Source organism: Scophthalmus maximus, chromosome 6 (genome assembly GCF_022379125.1).
Source record: "Scophthalmus maximus strain ysfricsl-2021 chromosome 6, ASM2237912v1, whole genome shotgun sequence".
Taxonomy (NCBI): domain Eukaryota; kingdom Metazoa; phylum Chordata; class Actinopteri; order Pleuronectiformes; family Scophthalmidae; genus Scophthalmus; species Scophthalmus maximus.
This window is the reverse complement of record NC_061520.1, coordinates 13479908-13493999: the sequence shown is the minus strand read 5'-3', so window position 1 is coordinate 13493999 and position 14092 is coordinate 13479908. Positions and strand designations below refer to the sequence as shown.

At 43.2% G+C, this 14092-nt stretch overlaps 1 protein-coding gene across 3 annotated transcripts; it reads right to left on the bottom strand.

Moving 5' to 3' along the window:
* Positions 1 to 280: 280 nt before the first annotated feature.
* LOC118309332 (protein polybromo-1-like) lies at positions 281 to 12481 on the bottom strand. Of its 3 annotated transcripts, none has more exons than XM_035631334.2 (30): positions 12186 to 12481; positions 10887 to 11035; positions 10671 to 10768; positions 10422 to 10569; positions 10175 to 10324; positions 9462 to 9578; positions 9309 to 9377; positions 9108 to 9206; positions 8942 to 9027; positions 8757 to 8842; positions 8425 to 8641; positions 7292 to 7433; positions 7089 to 7183; positions 6718 to 6997; positions 6487 to 6592; positions 5729 to 6368; positions 5389 to 5600; positions 5093 to 5278; positions 4822 to 4979; positions 4474 to 4725; positions 4256 to 4401; positions 3799 to 3956; positions 3495 to 3678; positions 3008 to 3209; positions 2701 to 2902; positions 2434 to 2586; positions 1869 to 2027; positions 1453 to 1499; positions 1016 to 1211; positions 281 to 706 (listed from the first exon to the last, which is right to left on the bottom strand). In XM_035631334.2, exons 2-30 carry the CDS (start codon positions 11025 to 11027, stop codon positions 543 to 545), a joined length of 4893 nt encoding a protein of 1630 aa, XP_035487227.2. In that variant the 5' UTR covers positions 11028 to 11035; positions 12186 to 12481; the 3' UTR covers positions 281 to 542. The 3 variants fall into 3 exon arrangements, with proteins under 3 accessions (XP_035487227.2, XP_035487226.2, XP_047188841.1); XM_035631333.2 differs by having other exon boundaries at positions 1869 to 2030; positions 12186 to 12479; XM_047332885.1 differs by lacking the exon at positions 1869 to 2027 and having other exon boundaries at positions 2518 to 2586.
* Between the last annotated feature and the right edge of the window lie 1611 nt (positions 12482 to 14092).

Here is a 14092-nt window from a genome sequence, read left to right as displayed (position 1 = left end):
CCTGTTCTTCACAAGAAGAGACTGATTACAGTTCAAGCGATGCATCTCAAAGCATGTCCTGAATTTGTGAAGTGGCTGTTGTCCTGAGACCAACAATTTGTACGAGGTGCCTGGGACAACATCTGCAACATTTGTGGTTTCATTGCAAACCTAACCCCGACCCTGATCTAATCCTAAACAAGATGTTGGCCTCAGGCCAGCAGCCACACGTGGCAATATCAGGTCGTCCCATCTCAAACATGAACATACAGATCATCCAAGAAAGTAAGTGAATACAGCCAATTTGAACAGTTCACATTTTAATCGTGAAAGCATGAAGGCATTCATCACAGAATGAGAGTCTTAACAATAATGTACTTAGAACAGTATGTCTTAAATGTAAAACGAACAAAAAAACTGCTTCAACACAGAAAGTAGCTAACACAATTACAAACACTTTTCTTTCTTTTTTTTATGACAATACAAAGTGAACATTTTAGTGAGCATAACCTTCTTTCCTGTCTCACAGGTTTGGGAACAGAGGCTCATAACATGGGGGCATGCTACAGGTTGTACGTCTGACGGATGTTTAGGCTGTCTCGCAGCATCAGGTCACGGAGTCGCCAAAGTGCATCTGCCATCGTCTTGTGGGCCCCCTTACTCTTCAGCCAGTGGGATGGAAGTCTGCTCTCTTGTTCTTTGGTCAGACGCACATCTTGTTTTTGAACTGAAAGTGCACCAATAAGATAAACATTTGTACTTGTCTGCGTAAATCAATGAATTTGTTAATAACTTATCATCAATGAAGTGAAGTTAATACTGATAAGATTAATTAGTGTATAAAAAAGAAGATTTTAATGCATGTGTCTTGGCCCATAAGAGCACATCACACACCTTTGTGATGAAAAATGAAGGTGCAACCAGGTTACTGATAAAAGCTGGATATGGTCTGGAACTATGTACATCCCTGGCTATGTTAGCCTATCGTCATAACTGTTTTATGTAGATTTAAGCAACATCAAAGTACAAAGTTAACCTGAGAGGGCTTGGTCCCACTTGCTAATGGTAGAGGATTCTGCAGAAAGGCCCTCGATGTATCTGAGGTAGGCCTCAGAGTGGAGCAGCCGCTGAGACTTGGCTGGTGGGGACACAAACAATGGGGTGGTTGGCTGCTGGAGCGCAGGTTGTCCTTGCCCTGGATATGGTGGTGGAGCTTGCTGCCCTGGGCCCATCTAATGAAAAGAACAAACTCTTATTATTTCCTTCATTCAGACTGGATTTAACACTTGTGTCTTCATTAATATCTCAATTTACATAAAGCACCAGTCTGCAAATATGTGTCACAAAGCGGTTGAACTTCTGTGGTTAAGGCCATTATGCACAAGGTTTGCATCGTCTGCAACTACTCCAGAGTTAAAAAAAACAAAAACAAAAAATAGACAAATTATATTTTTACTTTGCCTTATAGATTACCTGGGATCCATGTATGTTTCCTACTCCTGGTCCTCCTCCATTGACACCTGTGGCGGTATTCAACATCAAGACAAGGTCAAACGGTGCAGCAGGTGATTTGATCGTTCAATACTAAAATGAATGTGTCATTAATCTGCATTCGAATATTTGGGAAGGCCAATTATGGATTATTCAAATATCAGGTAAATTCTTTTGCTCATTGGAGACTGATTATATTTCAATGACACATTACAAACAGGCCTAGTGCTAATGAGCAGGAGAAGAAAAAAAAAACAGTTGAGGCAATAAGCTCATAACTGAGTAGTCATCAACGTAAGGACCTCAGCCTATTGGTACAGGTATCCCCTCCAGCAAGTCAGATTGGTAGACAGGAAGCAACTGCGTGACAGGTGGGGTGGTTATGACAGCGCTCTTACCAAAGTATGGCATCCCAGGGAACCCAGGCATAACAGGCAGGAGGTGTTGGGGAAAGCCAGGCACCCCCATGTGATGTGGAGGTATGCCAGTCATACTAACCATGCCTTCAACATGGCCCTGCAGGGGCATCATAGCTGATCTATATGCACCCATCATACCTTCTTATGAAGGGACAGCAGTAACACAAAATAGCAACATGCGTCAATCAAACATGCATCACTACTACACTACCAGGCATGCGTTAATATGTTAATATACTGTTTATGCTTTAATTTAATCACCAGATAACTATAGTAGAGAATGGGAATACACGCCACACAGAAGAAGCATTAATCATTTTTTTCCCGTCTCAAGGTTTTTATGTTCTGCATTCAAATACTAGTAGTGGAATCTACTATGATGTTATGTTAGGGAAAATATAAAATTAAATCACAACACACAAACATGCTGACATGGGTGTGATTAGGAAACGTAAATAGGTGGGGAAAAAAATCTAGCAGTTCAGCTTCTTATTCCAGCCTTCTAGTGTAGACTGGGGCTCCATCTGCATCTATGAGGGGTTACCTGACACAGGCGTCATGCTGGGATTTAGCATCCCCATGGGGGTTGGGGGAGGCACCACCCCCAACAGTGCCCCTACTGGGGTACCTGCTCTAGGGGACGTCTGATGCTGGGCCCTCTCACGCTCCTGCTGCTCGGCCACTTTAGCTGCTCGCTCTGCAACACAGGTAGAGCATTTAAACTTTGTACAATTAACAACAACAACAAAAACTGGATCACTACTGGAACTGATCAGTTAGTCTGTTAAGAATTAATTAAGGGTTGTCTCACCTTCATACTCTGCTTTCCTTGAACTCTCCAGGTTCCTCCACTCTGTTCCAACGAGTCGGCTCAGCTCCCCGAAGGAGAAGTCTGGGTGCTGGGCTTTGATGACGGCTCTCATCTCACTGCTGAACAGGATGTAACCACTCATGTTGATCTTCCGCTTTGAGCCTTCCTTCTTTGAGAGGCCTTTGATGGATTTTGGTGTGGACTGAAAAGAAAGAAAACACAGGAGAACGATTTAGAAAATGCTACCAGATACATAGTAACTTGTTAGCAAACATTTACATCAGTAAAGAAATACGTCCACACTGACCTGTGGAGGAGTGTAAGGCATGATATCCATGTCACTAGACAAGGAAGATTGCATCTGGGGCAGAGACTGGTCCCCAAGCTCGCCATCATCATCCCCAAGGTCTTCAAGCTCCTCATCTGTCATGTCAGCAAACTTTGCCTCCAGTTCCTCAATTTTCTTGTCCAGCAGAGGTGACGGCTCCTTCTGGGGCACTATAAGCTTTCTGCATGAGACAAAAAGAAAATTATACAGTGCAATTCATTTCAAAAAGAAAAGCTTGCTGCCATATTTTAAATTTTTCTTTAATTCAACTGAAAAATAGGCATACGTGATCACAAAACATGTGTGGACAAATGTGTCTGATTTAACTATTTCATTGTATAAAAGTTGGATTGTTTGGGTATCTAGGACAAGTGCATGTTTACTTAAAAGTCATTTGAGAGGGTTGCATGTACTTCTTTTTCACTTGCCGATGGTGACATACACATTAAATGAGCAGGTTGTTCACCTAAAATAGTAGATTTCATCCTCCACCACCTTCCCAGAGAGTGAAAAGCGCTTGAGCCCCTTGAATTTCTTCATCTGCTTCTCACTTTCAATGTAGCGACTCTCACAGAGAAGAACATTCTCTTCAGGTACTTCAGTTGGACGGCAGGACAGGTAGTCTTTGAAGGATGACACTATACACTTTCCTAAGAAACACAAAGGTAATTCACTGAATGCAACTGAAAGATTTCCAACAACAAAATAGTATTTTGTGAAAATCAGTTTTCTGGTATTCAGTTCAAACTGATATAATGTAAGGAGGGTACCTATGATGCAGGTCATGGGACAGGTCTCCTCCAGGTTGCTAAGGAACACTTCCTTCTTGTAGAACATCTTAGTGGGTTCATGCTCCGTTTCTTCAGGATGGATGAAAATGGGGCCAAAGAAGTAGCCTGCTCCATCGCGCATCCACATCTTCTCAATCCTGTTCATTTTTTTTTTTTTAATAAGGTTCAATGGATACACTTGAAATTTAAAAAAAACTCTTGTATATTTACAAACAAATCGTATTGGATTTATAATGATCCTGTGCTATAATTGGTCTTTTGACTTAAATTGTATTTATCACTTCAATTGACAAAATGTTTGTAAAAATCAAACAAATTATCAATATTTGTCAAGATTTAACGAAATGTTTTCATCCAGAACAGAGCATCAACAACCACTCCTATACACTGCAAGTATGTACTGAGACTGTGAAGCATATAAAAGCATGAACTCTACCTGCCCACACGGTGGCGCACTAGTCCGTGAGAACCAATGTAGACACAGTCTCCCACTTTGAGACAGACGTTGTTGTAGCAGAGCTGCTCAAAGTATTGACATCCTGGCTCCCCATTGGTCATATCCATGGTAACATCTTCCCTCTCCTGCAGACATAAATCTGTTTCATAACCGTAGCCAGCAATCCCATCTTTATAGAAATAACAACTGGCATTTACCTTGTCTACTATACCATCTATCATTTTGCTTTCATCAGCAACCTCTGGTGGCTTCTCCTCTTGTTTGGGGGCAAACATGGATGCCACACGTACCACGGGGAGGGGTACCTCTCTGGGTACAAACCGAACCGAGCTCAGGGGCATGGTCCACATCTTGATCTTCTTGAAGGACTTGGATTTGGCAGAGTACCGTGACTCACAAACATATACATCCTCGGTCCTGAAGCCTTCTGGGTGAAGTTTGAAATACTCCTTAAATGTCGCAGACCAATAAATATTTAGTCAGCATTCATTCCACAGTCAAGCTGCTTCGGCTCAACAAAACAGATGGGAAAATCAAGCATTTACCTTCACAAACATGACCACACATTTGCCCAGAATCTTGCTGACAGGAGCTTTGTTGTAATAGTCGCTCTTAAAGACTTCCTTCTCCAAGAACTTTCTTGTGGCAAGATGAAATGTTTCATTTGGCCGGTAGAACCAGCAGCCATACAGCCACTTCTCACCTGCATTCATTAGAATTAAAAAAAACTGACTGAATCATCTTACAGAAAATAATGAATACTGCATTTCTCATTAAGAAGAAAGATTATCTTATGATTAGTGCAAATAAACTGACCAGTGTCATTTTGCCAAAGGCGTTCAATGTAGATTATGTGGGGCTGGAGGTTGGGCTCTGCCGGCTCCACATACACATAGTCTCCCACATGGTACATACTGTCCTTGAAGCTGCAGTCCTGACTGTATGTGCGCTGTTGGCTTGACTGCCATGATCCTCCACCAGAATCCTCCCTCTTCTCAGCTTCTAAGAATTCACAACATACTCAGTGATATGTGGCCATAGTATATGCTGACATGCATGCATGATGGGATAGAATTTCTATGCACAGACAACCTTTCTTTTTTAGAGCATACCCCTTTTCTCTTCTTCCCTCTTGATTTTGTCCTCCTCAAACTCCTTTGGTAGCTTCGCTTTCTTCTCCTTTTCTACATCACTGTGCAGATGTTTGGAGGTGTAGCTGAGCGCAGGAGACATCAAGATCTCTCCATTCTTACACAGCTCATCTCTGATCCGGATTAAGAACTGCTGCAGCTCCACAGCATCCTCAAAGATCTCAGAGTCGGTTCTGTAATGAGCAACAGGTGTAATACTAACTTTACTTTCCTTTTAATACAATAATCCTGCAATATCAATGCTCCAAGAAGATTTTGACGACTGATTTGGTTTTGTACATGATGATCAACAGTACCTCACCTATTCAATCGCCTGGCTTTTTCTAGCACTTCAAACATGTGATCCTGAAACACATCCAACCTCTTGTAGCGCCCTCGGTCTACATTCTTCCTGATGATCTCAAAATTGAGTGGTGCCTTCTCAGGATTTGCGGGATCTAGGGCAGGAATCTCGGCAAGTGAGTCACTGTAGCAACGGCCTTCGTCATCTTGGTGACTGAGCACAGAGACAAAGAGGCTGCGGATAAGTTCCTGGATGAGTCTGGGCACATCAGGCACGTGGGCGTCCTCTCCTCCCTCCAGGTCACGCCTCGTCTCTAACAGAACCCTGTGCAGCACCAGGGCGTCGCGGTAAATCAGAGACTCTGGTTCGTTGTAAGTACATGCGTTGTTGAACATGAGCACCAAGTCCTCCACCAGTGCATCCACGTCTTGGAACTTATTAGCCAACATGTGGCTCTTGATCTTCTCCATGTCCACGGGTTTCTTGATGGCTATGTAGTAGTCGGGCAGCTCGGCACGAGACGGCAGCCGCAGGAAGATAGTGCTGAGGCGACGGCCCCGCTTATCTGTGTAGTTCTTGACAGCCTCATAAAGCTCATTCAGCTTTTGCTGCAAGGGTGTTAGATACTTGGACTTCTTCAGAGTAATACTGTTCTTTCCTGAAATCAAATAAAGTGTATGTGTGTTATCAGTAACCATATTTCTGTTTTTTCGATAGGGGAAAAAACCCACTCATTTGCTTGGATTTAAGTAAAATGAAACGACTAAGTGACATACTTATTTTCAACTTTGGGGACATCATGTCCTCATCATCATTCGCTGGCCCAAGATCCCTGCGTCTGTCTTTCATAATCTTCTCTAGGATGTCAGCATCATTGTAAACCTTAATCCCAACAAAGAGCATCATCAAGATCAGCTTACAATCAATTACAACCTTTCTTCAAGATTCGGATTTCCTCAGTCTATCTAATCCGCCCAGAAACATTAAGGAATAAAATGAGACCTCACCTGGGAGCCTTCCTCGTTGTAGTGCCGTGCATTGCGGAACATAAGCTTCATATCTTCAACCATTGAATCTTCAGTCATGTACTTGTCTGAGCGGATGCTGTGCTCAATGGTCCTGAGGTCCATTGGTTCCAGGATGACCTTGTAGTAGTCGGGGTAGTCCTTCTTCGAGGGCTTGACCATGAAAAGGTCACACAGTCTCCGACCAGTGCCGGCTTCTCGCGCCTCAGTCACCGAAGTGAAGAGAGCTTTCATTCGGTTTTTCTTTGTATTCTTCTTGTGACTGCAAACATAATACAAGTCAGTTGTCACTCTCCCTCCATAGACACAACTAACCACAGAGAGTTTAGAGAGTAAAATGTGACAGACTGCACCTTTTTCTTTTTGTACTGCTGGTGTCAGATGTGGCAGAGGAGAGCATGCTGTCACCATCATCATCATCTCTCTGTAAAAGCTCCTTTCTCTTCATCTAGACAGAAAACAGGCAACACATAGCTCAACTGATTACAAGTCTGCTGAAAAGACATCATCAACTAACAGAGATGCACAACAATGACAAGAACAAGTAAGGACTGACCTGCTGAATGTGCTGGAGCTTGAGGGCTCGCTTGTAGATGGAGGAGTGAGGAACATTGTAACGTTTGGCATTCTCGAACATGAGCGTCACGTCAGAGTCAATGTGCTCAACACTCTCATACTCATTGTTCTTCATCTTGTTCCTGTGGGGAATTATGGGCTCTCACATTTGGGAAGGAGGGCACAGAAATACTGTATTGTACAGTGAATGTGTGTGATGCCATAGGGATAGAAAATAAAAAAGAGAGAATGTTGGTGGAAGACAAAAAAAACAAATCAGTGATGAAAACATGAACAAATTCTTCTAATTTCTGTTTGGAAAGCCACATTTCTAAAAGATCGGTCACAGAATTATCAAGTAATGGACAACAAACTACTTGTTGTGACATCTTTAATGTTTCTGGTTTATGTGTTATCTGACTTATCTATCTCATGAAAAGCTCTTATTAAAGCATTTGACAAAGGTAACCAAAAATTCAATAGACATCTGTATTCTCAGATAATGTATGCAAAGAAAATCTCGCAATGATAGTAAAATATGTTTTCGGAGTTGTTTCTAAGATAGCAATATCTAACATAAACTGCTTTCTGAAGTCCTGACATTTTCCGGACCTTTTACTGCCAGCCCACTAGTCAAACTCGGGAAAATGTCAGAGTGAGCCCATGTGAAAACACAGCACGGAAATCTTTGGTAGATTGAATGTTTCTTAAATTTTCCCACTGTTGTGAACGCGTCTGAATGTTTTTTCCTGCTGTGCTCTTCGTATGTGTGAAGGCAAACTGGATGTCTGAAAAAAATTGATCCGGACATTTTCCAGAGTTCATATCTGAAAATAGCTTTAAAAAGCATGAAAAATCCTGAGTCATAACAATAAATTTTCTCAGGCGCTCATTTACTCTTGGTAGTAGTCTAGGGGCTTTACCTTCTAAATTAACTTAACTAAAAGGGTTTTAAATATAAAAATCAACCTGGTGGAACAAGATATGGGAACATATTCATGTTGTTAATGATGCTGTAGTTACTGACAACACAAATAATGGAAAGCAAAGAATGTTGAATATCCATCTTGTCTTGTTGTTGTGATAACAGACAAATGTACACCTAAATTCAGGCCAGCTCATCTTGTGCCATACTTGATCTGATGGAGGCAAATGGGTTGGCTGATCTGGTGGTAGTAGTCAGGGTAGTCCTTCCTGGAGGGCAGCTGCAGAAAAGGCTCTGAGATCAGCTGACCCTGGCTGTTCCTGGCCCCTCGCACAGCTTCGTACAGCTGGAAGATTGGGTTACTCATGTCCATGTTAGAGGTCATGCTCTCTGCCTCAGATTCCCCTTCATCATAGTGAACGGACCCTAGGAAATACGGGAAGTATGACACATGCGTGACGTTGCAGCAACCCGTACAACAATTCATTGTACAGAGCATCGTAGTCATTGCCTAGTGGATGATATTGAGGTAAAGATGTACCAGAGAGTATGCCCTCTTCATCGCTTTCATACTGAAGAGCCATGGTGATAGCTGAGAGGCGATCTCCCTGGGCAGATCTTCTATTCCTGACAGAGACAGACAGAACAAGACAATGAATAGCAACAGACACAATCTTTTTTTAACTTTTTCCTTCTACATTACTCCCAGTGATGTTTCCTATTTACCTGATGCGAATGCTGGACTTGATTGGTTCTCCATGTTCCAGCTCAGACTTCTTTTGTGCAAAAATCTTTTTGATGGTGTTTGCATCCTGGAAAATATGAGTTTGTCATAGGTATGCAGGTCAAATTCAAGCTGTGCACTGCATCGTAGACTCAAGGACACACTCACCTTAAACACCTGTGACCCCGGCTCATTGTACGTTTTGGCATTCTTGACAAGCACATCGATGTCTTTAGCCATGGCACTGACACTCCTGTATTGGCCCAACTAACAGCAAATACTTTTATTCGACAATTGATCAACAAAATGTTATACATTTTGAAAATAAATAATAATGCACAATTAAATGTAAAAGATGTAACAGCATACCTGAATTTTTTGGGCGATGATTTTCAGATCGATTGGTTCCTTAATGATGGCATAGTAATCTGGGTATTGCTAAGTGAAAAGGCAAATTACACATCAAAACCACGTCGCTCATTCTACTGATGACGTCTAATGTCGTACCGAACGTGCACACACCATTTTGGAGGGAAGCTTCTGGAACAGCTCACTGACCAGACGGCCAGTTGGCTCAGTGTAAGACACCACAGCATCAAGGAGCTGCTCGAGGACCTCTTTCAAACAGGTAGGTGCACTCTGTCATACACAAGTTGTCACAAAGGTAAGACATGGAAATACAGTAACATCCTTAGTCACATACTGTACAGTGTATATACACTGATAAAACACCCCAAAAAATATAACAGTTTATTGTTACTCAGAATTTAGATACTGTTTTCATTAAAATAACTGAAAATCTACACATTGCAGTGGTGTGATAACATTTGATTTTTACTTTTAAATAATATCCTTGATACAACCGACTATATTTTTGCAGTAAGAGCTGCATGTCCCTTTAAATAAACTATGCATATTAAATATAATAACAAATGAAGATAATTAACATCATATTTATTGGTCTTTACATAACACATGGGAGAAATCAAAAGAGCATTGTTATCATGGTAAAAAGTCTACGTAACACATTAAGCTTTCATCACACTGAAGAATATAAATACCGATCCATTGGCGTGAAAATTAATATAGCTCGGTGCTGAACTACGTAAAAATTTTGTGACACTTGGTTCAAACGGATCTGTATCACAGATTCTAACCCCAACAACGGATATGCAGTATTTGCAGTATGTTCTGAATGAAGAGTCATAATAAGTCATTATCCTAATGAGTGTCACCTCGTCCTCAGTGGTCCCTGTAGCATTGTCTTGTGCGTCGTAGCCATCGTCATCATCATCATCATCTTCCCCCCGCTGAACAAATTCATTCTTGGTCCGCAGGTAAAGGTCCCACAGTTTACAGGCTGCCCTGTACTCAGGACTTTCAGACTACACACAAGCAATTTACAGTTTATTCATTCAGTTGCAAAGCCAGAGTCATGTACAAATACATACATATATATATATACATTATATATTTTTTTACCTTGTAATATGTTTTTGCATTATTAAATAACAGCTGAAAGTCAATGGTGAGTTGTTCAACATCATCATACTCCTCCATCTTTAATTTCTGCTGGATTTTCATCATGTCAATAGGCTGAGACACCACGTGGTAGTAGTCGGGTTGATTCCTGGAAGAAATGTGGACATTACCTGACTGATATCCAAGGAATTTCAGGATGTAATTATATGCACTTATCTAATGATTGCTCATCTCTCTCCCTCTCCTCACCTTCTTTTAGGGGCTCTGATAAACAGCTCGCACAACATCCTGCCCTGGTCGTCTTTGTAATCTCTGATTGTGTTGTACAGTTCATGACATACAGCAATCTGCAAAAGGCAAATAACAAAAACTAAAAAATATATAATATAATATAATATTATTTGATCAGTCTATTTTCTGACAGAAACGGTTTAAAAAAGCAGTAACTCAAATCTGTAAAATTACAGGATCCACAGTTGGTATGTTTGAGGTCCTTCTCCTCTTTCTCCCACTTGAAGACATTATCGCTGAAGTCTGGCTATCGTCAACATCTCCTCCACTCACACTGCTAGAAGGGGATGTAGCCCGTCTCCTTTTCAGGGCCATGACGAACCCTTGAGGCAAAGATAAATTACAATAAAATAAATAAAGTATTACTACATGGAAAGGGCACAGATTAGAGCTATGAAAATGCTAATTTTCAACAGTATTCTTTTTATAAGGATATATAAACTATACAGACTGAATTAAAGAGTCAGTCAGTGACACAAGCTGATAGGGTTTCATGAAATTGCTGTTAGATTCCTCCCAGAACGTCTACAGAAATACTTGACAGTTGAATTTCCCAGGCGGTCAAAATGGAGGGACACTGAGCGAGGAGGGAACTGTCCTATGTTTTGGTTCTGTCCAAAGAGCAGCAGCACGATTTCACAGCAAGACCACCAGAAAGAGAGCACATCCCTCCCATTTTAGCTTCTCTTCAATGGCTTGCAGTCAATTTTTAGAATTGATTTTAAGATTTCATTGTTTAATTTTAAGGCCCGCGTCTAAATACTTATGAACCCGACTGTACATCTTATCGGAAGTTTATTTAGTATTGATATTCCGTCTCTGTCCACTGGAGGAGGGCCAAAGAGAGGGGGCATTCCCACAGTTCATCAGAGGAGAAGAAATATTAAATAATGAAGTTGGAAAATGAAATGCTTTAAATGTGTTGCACTGGTCAACACAAAGCTTTGCACAACAGTTTTTTATGCAGGTTTTATTTTATTATTTTAATTTTTTAATTGCGTCAACCCCACCAGCTGAATTTGATCACCTGGATTGATAGAAGACCAACAGTGCTGTTTTTGTCTGGAGGTCTGACTGACACTACTGTAACACACACACACACACACAGTCTGCAGCCCAGTGAACACACACGCACACGCGCACACACACACGCACGCACACACAGTCTGCAGCCCAGTGAACACACACACACACACGCACGCACACACACACAGTCTGCAGCCCAGTGAACACACACCCCAGTGAGCTAACGCACAGAGCAGCAGCAGCTGTGCGCCCACCTGACTGACAGGTACACACCGCTAACGTGGCTAACGTTAGCTGCAGTTAACGGTTAGCCTTCAGCATCGGTCAACGTTAAGGAAAACAAAGGCATCACTGTGACTGACGACACGAAGCGACCGTTGGGCTCATCGACGACACCCGGCGGGAAAACGTTTCAGTTCAACCCCCTGACACGGTTGTTGTTCTTACCTTCAGTCGACACGTACCCGGACCCACAAAATCTTTACCATCAAGAAAACCAATCACTTATCGATTTCACACGGAGAGACACAAGTGTTGAGTTAGCGACAATTCAACTACCTCTTCCGCCTGCTCACTTTCACAATAATAGCCTGCGTATTTTTTGGTGTCGTTAAAATGCCTTTTTACATATCTGTAATAATTATTTCCCTTCTTCTGAGATTCATTGTTGATACACAGGTAGCATAATGGTGCGCAATTCGGTATTTAATATAATATCCCTGACACAATTACAATATAAAACTGCGACGTCACTGCTATCACAATGCGTGCAACGCACTTCCTGTTAGTTAAATCGCACTTTACTGTCTGGCTTCCATTCTGAGGATGAAAGGAGAAAAAAGAGAAGAAACAGTCTAGATACATTATAAGGAAAACATCTCGGTGTTGTTGTAGTTCCTGTGGACAAGATGAAGGTAGATTTTATTTAGGGGAAACTGTGAGATGATGGACAGTGAAATAATCAGGACATGAAACAATAAGGATTCCAGCTGCATTAGCATATCAACGAGTGGCAGGACAGAAGATGTTGCACTGAATGTTGAGGATTTCAACAGATAGGAAAGAGATAGTCGCCCCCTCCAAAGTGTCAGAAAGGGCTCAGATAGTGGCTGGACAGCTACCTGGCTTTCCAGTGGCAGCCATAGCAGCCACTGGCCTGCAGACTGTAACTGCCGCTGTAAGTGGTAGCAGCCACCGACAGGCCCCAGCGTTTGTATCTGTTCATAGCGGCTTCCACTGACAAGCCACAGTAGCCATTGACCTGCCACAGCGGTCAGTGGCCACAGCAGTCAGTAACCAGCAACAGCACCCACATACCAGCAAAAGCAGCCAGTGACCAGCCACAGCAGCCATAGACCAGCCACAGCAGACAGTGACCACAGAGGTCAGTAACCACCAACAGCAACCACAGACCAGCAATAGCAGCCAGTGACCAGCCACAGCAGCCACAGACACCAGTGACCAGCCACAGCAGCCATAGACCAGCCACAGCAGCCAGTGACCAGCCACAGCAGCCACAGACACCAGTGACCAGCCACAGCAGCCATAGACCAGCCACAGCAGCCAGTGACCAGCCACAGCAGCCACAGACACCAGTGACCAGCCACAGCAGCCATAGACCAGCCACAGCAGCCAGTGACCAGCCACAGCAGCCATAGACCAGCCACAGCAGCCATAGACCAGCCACAGCAAATATAGACCAGCCACAGCAGCCATAGACCAGCCACAGCATTCAGTGACCACAGAGGTCAGTAACCAGCAACAGCAACCACAGACCAGCAATAGCAGCCAGTGACCAGCCACAGCAGCCACAGACACCAGTGACCAGCCACAGCAGCCATAGACCAGCCACAGCAGCCATAGACCAGCCACAGCAGCCAGTGACCAGCCACAGCAGCCACAGACACCAGTGACCAGCCACAGCAGCCATAGACCAGCCACAGCAGCCAGTGACCAGCCACAGCAGCCATAGACCAGCCACAGCAGCCATAGACCAGCCACAGCAGCCATAGACCAGCCACAGCAGCCATAGACCAGCCACAGCAAATATAGACCAGCCACAGCAACCATAGACCAGCCACAGCATTCAGTGACCACAGAGGTCAGTAACCAGCAACAGCAACCACAGACCAGCAATAGCAGCCAGTGACCAGCCACAGCAGCCACAGACACCAGTGACCAGCCACAGCAGCCATAGACCAGCCACAGCAGCCATAGACCAGCCACAGCAGCCAGTGACCAGCCACAGCAGCCACAGACACCAGTGACCAGCCACAGCAGCCATAGACCAGCCACAGCAGCCAGTGACCAGCCACAGCAGCCATAGACCAGCCACAGCAGCCATAGACCAGCCA

Coding starts and splice junctions, on each gene's coding strand:
- LOC118309332 (XM_035631333.2), bottom strand. CDS start 11,027: ATGGCCCTGAAAAGGAGACGGGCTACATCCCCTTCTAGCAGTGTGAGT. Junction 6,998..7,088: donor AGCAGTACAAAAAGAAAAAG/GTGCAGTCTGTC, acceptor TTATGTTTGCAG/TCACAAGAAGAATACAAAGA. Junction 4,402..4,473: donor TAGATGGTATAGTAGACAAG/GTAAATGCCAGT, acceptor TTATGTCTGCAG/GAGAGGGAAGATGTTACCAT.